General features: G+C 49.4%; 1 protein-coding gene across 1 annotated transcript; it reads right to left on the bottom strand.

Moving 5' to 3' along the window:
• Window positions 1-1,902: 1,902 nt before the first annotated feature.
• Window positions 1,903-5,111, bottom strand: LOC136782010 (cytochrome P450 307a1-like). The gene is made up of 3 exons (XM_066741111.1): window positions 4,715-5,111; window positions 2,330-3,124; window positions 1,903-2,231 (listed from the first exon to the last, which is right to left on the bottom strand). Exons 1-3 carry the CDS (start codon window positions 5,109-5,111, stop codon window positions 1,903-1,905), a joined length of 1,521 nt encoding a protein of 506 aa, XP_066597208.1.
• Window positions 5,112-9,675: the final 4,564 nt, after the last annotated feature.

Genomic DNA, 9,675 nt, shown 5'->3' on the forward strand with positions numbered 1-9,675 from the left:
TGTCTTTCATGCGAGGTGATTGCTCCTCTTGCGGTCTGCGAGTCAGCCTCGATCAAGAAGAAGCATCCACCTTTCTCCTTTTTTTTTGCCTCTTACACCCGTGCTTCCTCTAGCTTCTACAAATTATTCGCGTAAACCATGTCTATCTGCATGTGTGCGTTCCTTCAATCGCAATATCGCCCCACCCGACCCCAGACCCGGACCCACCCCCGATAATACGAGGTACGCGTATCTCTCTCGCAAGGTTCTCCATAAACCTTTAGCACCGACAAAAAGGGCTGCGGAAAGTGTGGCGCCAGTCCCGAAACTCTCTTTTCCATCAGCGAATCATCGACGAGTTTCGCGATCTCGAATCGACGTCGGATTCTCTCTTCGTGATGGAGAACCACCCTCTGGAGACGCTCGATTGCACCAGCACCCCACCTTCCACAAGCCAGCGTATTCCGGTACGTCGGCGATCGCCTCACGAGAGGAATCAGCGAGGTACGTGCGTGAATCTTTCGAGGACTCCCAGGCATGACAACACGAGTGACCTTGAAATCATGCCAAGGTGACGCGACGCGACGGGGAGATCGGTACAGCGCGAGATCCCCGAGATTGTATCGTGTTATCTTGTCTGGTTCTTCGCTTAAAAACTAGGGGAGGGGGTAAGGGAGAAAGAATAGAGAGAGAGAGAGAGAGAGAGAGCATAGAAAATAATGAAGAGGATGCGTGCGAAGCACGAGATGGTTATTGTACTATAGGGGGATGATGATATAGGAGGAGGGAAAGAAATAAAGAAGCGCAGCGTTTTCGATGATAAGAGCGATTGGTCGACGCGCGTCCTAGGTCGTCATTCGCATCGGTGGCACAGCGTCTCGACAAATGAGAAGACGAAGAGAATGATTTCCGGCTACGACGAATCCGAGAGTCGACGACGATCGTTTTCGTCCACCGTGCAATAACATCCTTGGCGCGATACGTGACGTTAGCGGCAACAGACGCCAGCGACTCGGCAATTTACTATACGCCTGATCAGCTGGCGTCGTCCAGACGACTTTTTCCTTCGAGAATTTGCCCATTGTGAAATCTCGGAGTGTCGAAATAAAATCATGCTCGTCGAATAATATATATGTATGTGTGTGCGTGTATGTATGGATGGTTAACATTAAGAAAACTAATATATTACAGACGCGAGTCTCTCTTGTGGCTGCTCGAGAGAAGAGATTCTCGTGGAATAAAAGGGGCACTCCTCGCTCCGTTACATAGGCAAATTCCTTGGTGGAAGTGAAATTTGTACGATGGATAATAAAAGCTAAGGTCTATCGGCGAGAACTGGGCATGATTCGAGGAACAATTGGCTACCTTAACGATCTAGTAATGTCAGTAAAGCTGCGTGCAGGAACCTTCGCCTGGTTTGGTCCCCAAGGTCATACGGATCCGGTACCAGGGATTTTTCCGGTGCGCCTTTCTATATACCGAGTTGCACCGCGGGGCCCGGAGGAAATCTATTGGTACCAGTGCGTAGCGTGCTTATCGATCGACCGAGGAAGGCTGGTACCAATGATCGATATTGGTAGCAGCGGTTCACCTCGACGGTACCGACAGGTACGCTAGATCCTCGCGACACGGTACACCATGCAATGGTATAAAAAGGTATTAAAAGTCTCTAGAGATCTCTCCTAGTGTTGTCTATACGATGCCTGCGTCAATCGTCGTACGCCAGACTTCCGGTCCCTACGATAAGTGGCAAGCCAAGGTAGAAAGCTGCGATCCTTCCGAGCGAATCTTCGACTTCCTCGTATAAGATCGTCACTCTCTACCTCTCCTCCGAGGCGTCCTCCAAAGAACTCTTTCGGGCCCACTCCAGCAGGCCACTGACCTTCAAATTTATGTGGAACAAGCGCCGTTCCGAGCCAAGCTCTACCGTCGCTCGAATCTCACGTCGAAGGCCACTTCCGGTAGGGCGAGGTTGCCAATGGGGACCTTGTAGCTCTCGTTCTCCGCCGGGAGAATGTTGAAATTCTTCAGCAGAGTCGCTATCGTCGAGAAGCTGATGTACTGCACCATTTTGTATCCCATGCAGGACCTGCGACCGCCACCGAATGGCAGGAAGTGTTCTGGTTTGGCCAATCGACCATCCTGCACGAATCTCGATGGCATGAATTCTTCCGGAGACTTCCACAGCTCCTTCGACATGTTCAGGTCGTAGTTGTTCAGGAAGATGAACGTGTCCTTCTCGATCTTGTAGCCTGAAGGATTGGATTGTTCGTTGAGATTAATGAAATACGGACTCTAATATTATTTGATAGATGAAGAAGAAGAAGAAGAAGAAGAAAGAAATATCTACCAGCGATCGAGCTATCCTGATTGGCCACGTGAGGTACGATAGGACTGGAGATCATTCTGATGGACTCTAAAATGATGGCTTCGGTGTAGGGCATGAAGATCCTTTGTTCGAGACCAACGTAGGAGGACCCTTTGAGATCTATAGCGTCGATTTCAGCCTGAGCGAGCTTCTGCACGTGAGTCCTGGTGGCCAGGAAACCGATGATCTTCACGAGGAGGTTACCAACGGCCGAGTGGCCACCGATGATGTCCTCGAGGGCGAAGAGACCAACGTCCCAAGACATCTTAGGTTCCGCATCCGTCTTTATATGGTTCACCAAACAATCCACATAGTCGTCCTCCGGAACCACGTCGAGCCAGTTATCGAAACGCTCCTCGATGACGCTCTCCACGACGAACTCCCGGATCTTGTGACTCCACGCAGCCATCCTCGCCATGTTCTTGCGATGCAGCGGCATGAGAAACGGCATGAAGTCGGCCGCGTAGCCCTGGTTCACCTCGTAGAACACTTTATCGAAATTCTTCACCATCTTGACGAAGCCCTCGTGCTGGAAATCGAACCTCTTGGAGCAGAAGTAGTTGAGGAAGATGTTGGCGCAGGTTCCGAGGATGAGAGGCTTCGCCGGGACCGACCGAGTGTTCCTCGACGTCAGATGGTCCGTCAGCCATTGCATTTCTTGGCCGATAAAGCCGTTCAACTGGTTGTACCTCGTGGTGAACGCTCGGGGAAACGTGTGACCACGCAGCATCTCGCGCCTCGCCTTCTGCACTTCCGACCAGTCGCAAAACGCCAGAGCTGCAAGGATGTAAAATTTCGTCAATTGTTGTGGTTTGTAAAATGAGAGGGGTGGGGAGGAGGAAAGGGGGGGGGGGATATTGAGAGAAAAATCAATCGGTCGTCCCCATGCAATATAGAACCGAACTTGACCTCGGCCGACGTTTTGCGTGGCTCGAAATTTCGCGTTGCCGCATATTTGCCCCCTCCCCTCCCTCCTCTCCAACACTGGCACGTGGCACGAACGCACACGGAAATGCAAGCTCTGCAACGGGGCAGCACGTCCAGCAGCGTCTGCAGAAAATCGATTCATCGCTCGTGCCTCGAAGCACTTATAGCGTTTCCCATCCCGAATCCTGTCGTACGTACTCCTGCCTCACGCAGAACAGGAAGTGACCTCCTTTCTTCACCGACGTAGCTACGTTTCTCTGTCCCCCACCCTCTTCGAGATTCTCGTGAAAATTCACGCTCTGACGTAATCACCAGGAAGATTTTTCGCAACGTTCATTTTGTTTATTTATTTACATATATATATATATATTTATTCACGCGTACATGTACATAGGAACGCGCGCACCGCAGTATCCGTTCGTTCGTTAACGAAATATTATGCGCACGTATTCGTGCGTGAACGTTGCACACGCACACATGCAAGGAGGGGAAACGTTGGTGAATTCCAACGGCGACGTTTAATAACAATGCACGCGAGCGCGAACCTTCGTCGAAAATAAATACACCGGGAGATATTTCGAGCCAGGGACACCGAGCCTGATCTTGAAAAAAATCGCTACCAGTCTGAATCGAGATACGAGTTTTAAGGAGCTTGAATTTATCGAGCTAATAATTGCAGCGAGGCGGGAGCTCGCGCGCGCGAACCTCTCGTCAAAGTTACGGGGAGCTTGGCAGATTTTATCGATCCGTGAATGGGGAGGGGGGAGGAGTTATTCGCCAGAGGGGAATATCTTGAGAGATCAATTAGAAGAAAAATAATTAAGACGTACGTCCGTGGGGGGACCACAGCCTTGATCCTGTTTTGAGACGCGGAGGCGCGCGTGAAAGTGGTACCGTGACCTTTCCGGTGCACTTGGTACCGCATTATGCGGCTCCGTCGACCTTATAGGTTCACGCGTAAGCTTGCGTTCGGACCCGTGCGTAAATTTCTCGACTAGCGGATTGAGAGACAGAGAGAGAGAGAGAGAGAGAGAGAGACCGGCTCGCCGCCACTCACGTGTCGCCAATCGGTAGCAAGGTCGTATATTAGCGAGAAACGAGTTTCAAGAGGACGCACTACCGACTCCTGGTGCAGAAGAGTTTCGGCGGCGTTCCTGCAGAGTGTGGCGCGAGAAACAGCAACGCTCTTACGTAACCGCGTTGCACGCGAGCAAGCAAATCCAGAGTGGCGTCGTTAAATGTGTCAGGGAATTCGTGGCGAACGCGATGCTTCTTCGGCCATTGGACACTGCGGTGCATGATTCTAGGGAACTATATATCTAATTTCGTGGAGTCTCCGCTTCGACGACTCGATATTCCAACAAATATTATGTAATTTGACAAAATTCCTGAAGGATAAAGCAGGTGGAAAAATGATAAGATTTCTGTAGTTGTGCTTACAGTTCTCCTTGTTGCCGCAGAAGAGAAGATGGTATCTGACGAAATTCGGCCTGGAGTCAAAGTGGAGGCCTTTGGTGAATAGAACCTCCTTGATGTTCTCCAGTCCGTTCACCACGACACACGGCACCGATCCCATCCTGAGCTTCACCACTTGACTGTCGTAGGTGCTGACGAGATCCGCGAAAGCCTTGTAAGGTACGTCGTATCTACCGAGGATGTGCAAGGAACCTATGACGGGCCATGGTTTTGGTCCCGGTGGTTCCGGCAGAACGGCGTCCTCGTGGTCGATCGTCTTCTTCGTCTTTCTCGAGCCCCTCAAGTGATCCACCAGAAACAGCAGGAACGCGACGAACGTCAACGCGATCAGGAAGTACGTTGTTACTGTCATCGAGATCATTTTGCTGTTTAACACTGAACCTTCGCGCACGAATCGTTGTTCTCCAAAAAACAGTCCAACTTGAGTGTAGGTTTGTTGATGCACGCGAGCGTGAGAGAGCGAAGAGAGAGAGAGAGAGAGAGAGAGAGAGAGAGAGAGAGAGAGAGAGAGCACCGAGTGTCACGGAGAAACCAAAAATAAAAGAAATAAAAAACAAAACAAAATACAACAAGAAACTAGTGAGTGTAAACTGTGTCTATGATGGTTCTCCGTTGTTCTTCCAGTTCTTCTCTCGTGCTGGTTGTACCGTTAAAAGGCGCAGGATCCTGGTGACAGCAGCACAGTAGCAGCAGCAGTAGAATTGTTTGGTGGAGCGAGAGATGAAGGAAGAAGTAAAAGTAGAGGAAGGCGAAGATGAAGAAGAAGGAGAGACGAAGATGCGGCAAATGGAGAAGGATGCGTTGGAAGGAAGTTGTTCTCCGGAAGTGTTGGAGAAGGGACTGTGGCGCGAGTGTGTGAAAAGCGCGTGTGAGTAGCGCGCGGCCGTGTCTGCTCGCGGTCTGCCGATCTGGCTCGGTCTGGGGATAGGATGGTTGGCCGGCTATCTTATATAGCGGCGTAATGTAGTCAGCACATTTGCGTCGGCTTTGCGCCGCAACCCCATACATATGGATTCCTTCGAGAGGGCAGGACTCGATCGGTGTACAGCGGATTGTGCGTACCCCGACGAAGACGAATTTCAAGAAACAAGCGCGCGCGCGCGCGCGCCTCCTGGGACCGTCATACCCGGTGGAAGGGGGAAGACCCAACTGGGGCCCCACTCTCGGCCTCCCCACCCAACCCCCACCCCTCTCCGCCTAGCCATGCCACGACCCCGACGCAAAACCTAACCCTGGTGGGGGTATCGGCGCTCACCCTTTCGATACATGCCGGAACACCACCTCCCCCACCACCTCACTCGGGCCCCGGATCCTCGCAGGGACCCATCGGGCCCAACTGGGCCCACTGAGACCCACCGACGCCCTATATCATTCTTCTTCTCGCCCTTTTACTTTTATCCTTTGGGTCATCTCCTCCTCCTCCTCCTCCTCCTCCTCCTCCTCCCCCTCCCCCTCCTACTCCTCTTACTACTACTACTACTACCACTCTACCACCACTGTCTTCCCCCTCTCCTCGGAGAATATACTTTTCGAGGCTAGATTTTGTCCAGATCTCTCAGCATTGTTTATAGATGTATCATTACTTCAATGTTTTACCGCTCCTTGAAAATATTTCGCCACTTTTACGAAGATAACATTTTAGAGAGGCTCTAGGCTTGTTTACGTCTGTGATTTGTCGAGGTGGCTGGATACGTGAATGGATTACGTAATGGGAAAAGGATCCTCGTTAAATATTCTAAGACGATTTTTGCCAGGCGATTGTCACAGTCCCGTCCTATAATATCGCTCGTAATTCTCTTCTTCTCATCGATACAAAAATTAATCGTTTCGATGCGTATGGTGCATGAAAGCATGATGAAATTTATTGCTCTATAGGACAATAATTATCAGACGGTACATACGAGAGTCTCTCTGTCCTCTTAGGGTGCATCTGGAGACGCGTTGCTACATATTTATACATATATATATATATATATATATATATAGTCTGCGAAATGAAACGAGGCACTCGTGTCGACCAAGCAGCGCTAGAAAGGTTGAAAATTGTTCGATAGCATTGATTTTTAATGATCGCGGGGGTGGTAGTAGGGATACAAATTTGTTCTCCCTGCTGAATAAAAGATAAGTGTGCGTCTGTACGTGAATCAGTTTTTGCGTGACGGCAGTTTTTTTCCCTGCCGCTCTCGGGCCCGTATTACTTCATCCGGGCGCTTTTATTTCTGGGAAGTTAGCGGTACTCGAAATCGAATTAGAGGTAACGGGAAACCAACCTTCCCCCTCCTATCTTTACCTAAACATTTTTCATTTCACTTTTCGCGGTAAACGGATTGAGAGAGACGAAAACAAATCCGAAAAACAAACAAACGAAGGTACGTAAAGGAGTTGGAGGATAAGACTGCAACTGGAGTATACATATATATAGGTATACGCGCGCGAGATCGGAGCGAGGTTCCGCAAAGAAACATCTGGATTTTGTTGGAGAAGTTACTCGGTTGTTTACACTTTCTTTTCCTCGTGTCGGGTATATATAGAGAGCCCACTCGAACGGGATATCGGATGTGTTCGATTATAATGCCCATCGATGTACTCGTTGAAAATATTTTCTCGACATTTCTGAATTTGACTCGAATTAAGTCCAAGGTGGTGAAAAGTGAGGTTAGGAATGGAATGAATCACCGTGAAGAATACAAAAGGCGAGTTCTGAGAACTCGAAGAAGTTTTCTCGCGAGCAGCGGCTGCAGGTCTCTCTCTCTCTCTCTCTCTCTCTGTCTCTCCCTCTCTCCCTCCCTTTCTCCCGAGGGTCGAATCTGAGGCCCGAAGCTGGCCCCACTGCAGGCAGGGCCCGCAGACAATCTGCAAGGCTCCGGAATCAAGGCTACCAGTCTGCCTTCCTTCCTTTTTTCCTTCTTCCTCTCCTCTCATCTCAATCACAGAGGGCAAGCCCGCCCGCCATCCTTCCACCAATTATTCAATCGATCCCAGAGAGTTTATACAGCCACCAATTATCTCTCTGAAAAATTGGTAAAAATTGCGAATGGCCGTCACTATTGACCCGAAGAAAAAAAAGAAGGAAAAAAGAGATAAAGAGAAATAGCATAGAATGACCATTGGCATATTATCGCTGAATTTGCAGCTCGAGCGTTTATGGTGTGTATTTTTAAACTCGGCGAGAGGCGGATGATTTATTTCCAATGAATTCTCCACGGTATTGTCGTTGATGGCACGGTCTAGGTTAGATAGATCGTGCCGATAAGGCCTCTCGATATTCCGAATCGTCGACTCCGCGAAGCCAGAGCCGAAAATCAAGGTTGGATGAATTAGCAATGCATAAAATCCTCTTCCTTGCAGAAACATTGGAATCGCTGAAAGTAAAATCAAACGATGCTCGAAGATCTAAAATCGATTTCGAGAGGCTTTGTTTCGCGAAATAGTCAATTCTACGTGTATACAGCAACATTGTTGGAACATCGATGAAACATTCACCAATGTTAAATTGCTTTCATCAAAGACCAATTTTCTTTGATAAAAATTGCAATGAAAATAAGCAAGAGGGGGGGGGGGTATCGTCTACAGGATAAGAAAAATATTTCGATCTTTATCAACAACGAACGCAGCTCAGATGCACAGCATACGCGGTACGAGTAAATTTGAGGTTAAGAATCAGGCCGGTCTCGGTAAGTCAATCGCGCGGCGTATTAGTCACGATGAGCTTTCTGGAAGGAAAAAGGATTACGGCAATGTTGCGTAAGGATTTATTGAAAATGTAACGGGCTTGGCGGCGCTGTCGATCTGCATGTAGCGGTCGTGCAATGCGCCCTGACGCGGCGCGGCGCTCTAACGGTCAGGAACTCCTTTTACATAAGCGCCGCACATGCAAGACGACGCGACGCGACGCAACGCAACGGGAACACTGGTCCCCGCGTGGTCTCAAACTACATATATATATATATATATATATGCCCTTGCAAAAATAGCAACAAACGTTCTTGGATTATTCGTCGACGTCCAAGAAAAGCGTAGCTTCTCTGGCCACGCCTACACCCACCAAAGACGATAAGATTGTTGGTCTCGCAGGAATATTTCCCTATTGATTTTGTTGCTCGCTCAAATCGCTATATATATATGTCGCGAGATCGAAGGTAAAAGTTTTGTCGAAACTCGTTGGAATATACCGGGAGCCACTAGCGGCTGTGCTGGGCCGATGTAAAAACCTCAATGGAGGGTCCTCGAGGTACACGTTTGCGTTGGATGTTGCTGCAGTGTAGGGACGCGAAGGAACTTTCTCGTGTTTGTTGAGGGGGGGGGGGGAGGCAGCTTAGGTACAGATACACGAATACATACGCATGTACGGAATAATTCGAGGCGAATCCCGATCGAGTTAGTCTTCAAATCGGTCATAACGGTTTTTCATGGAACAACACAGACTTCCCTTTCTGCTCCGAGCGCATCTTGCTCTCGGAGCTGGATGAGATTCTAGATCGCAGCCGGTGAAAAATTAGCATCGCCATAACGGGGGTTCGAACTCCGCGGTGCCACGGGGAATGGGAGCGGAAAAAGTGACAACGGTAAGAAGTAGTCCATGCAGCAACAGCAGCAACAGCTAGAACTCTTCGTGGCCCGATCCATCCGCTTCGCGTCGGTGGGGGCAGCTTCGTCTTCTTCTCAAGTATATATATATATGTATATGTATATAGAGTGGTGGAGAAAAACTGCTTCACTCTCGAGCCAAGAAAATCGATCGACCGAATTTTCCTGCGTCGATAGGAAATATATGGTGAGGGGGGGGGGGGGAGGGAGGCGAATAATTCGTGCACGGGGAGGAGAATCGCTACGAATGGGATCAAGAAAAAGTGACAACGGTAAAAAGTAGCCCATGCGAACTGTAGAGCTACCGGGCTCCGCCCCCCACCCCCACTCGTTCCACT

Source organism: Prorops nasuta, unplaced genomic scaffold (assembly GCF_024137725.1).
Source record: "Prorops nasuta isolate Cenicafe-Biocafe unplaced genomic scaffold, Cenicafe_Pnas_1.2 PNAS00025, whole genome shotgun sequence".
In the NCBI taxonomy this organism is placed as follows: domain Eukaryota; kingdom Metazoa; phylum Arthropoda; class Insecta; order Hymenoptera; family Bethylidae; genus Prorops; species Prorops nasuta.

Bases quoted from the DNA above. Each gene is read 5' to 3' on its own strand.
- LOC136782010 (XM_066741111.1), bottom strand. From the start codon at position 5,111: ATGATCTCGATGACAGTAACAACGTACTTCCTGATCGCGTTGACGTTC. The intron at 3,125-4,714 runs GTAAGCACAACT...ACATCCTTGCAG, and splicing joins CTGCGGCAACAAGGAGAACT to CTCTGGCGTTTTGCGACTGG. The intron at 2,232-2,329 runs GTAGATATTTCT...CCAATCCTTCAG, and splicing joins TCAGGATAGCTCGATCGCTG to GCTACAAGATCGAGAAGGAC.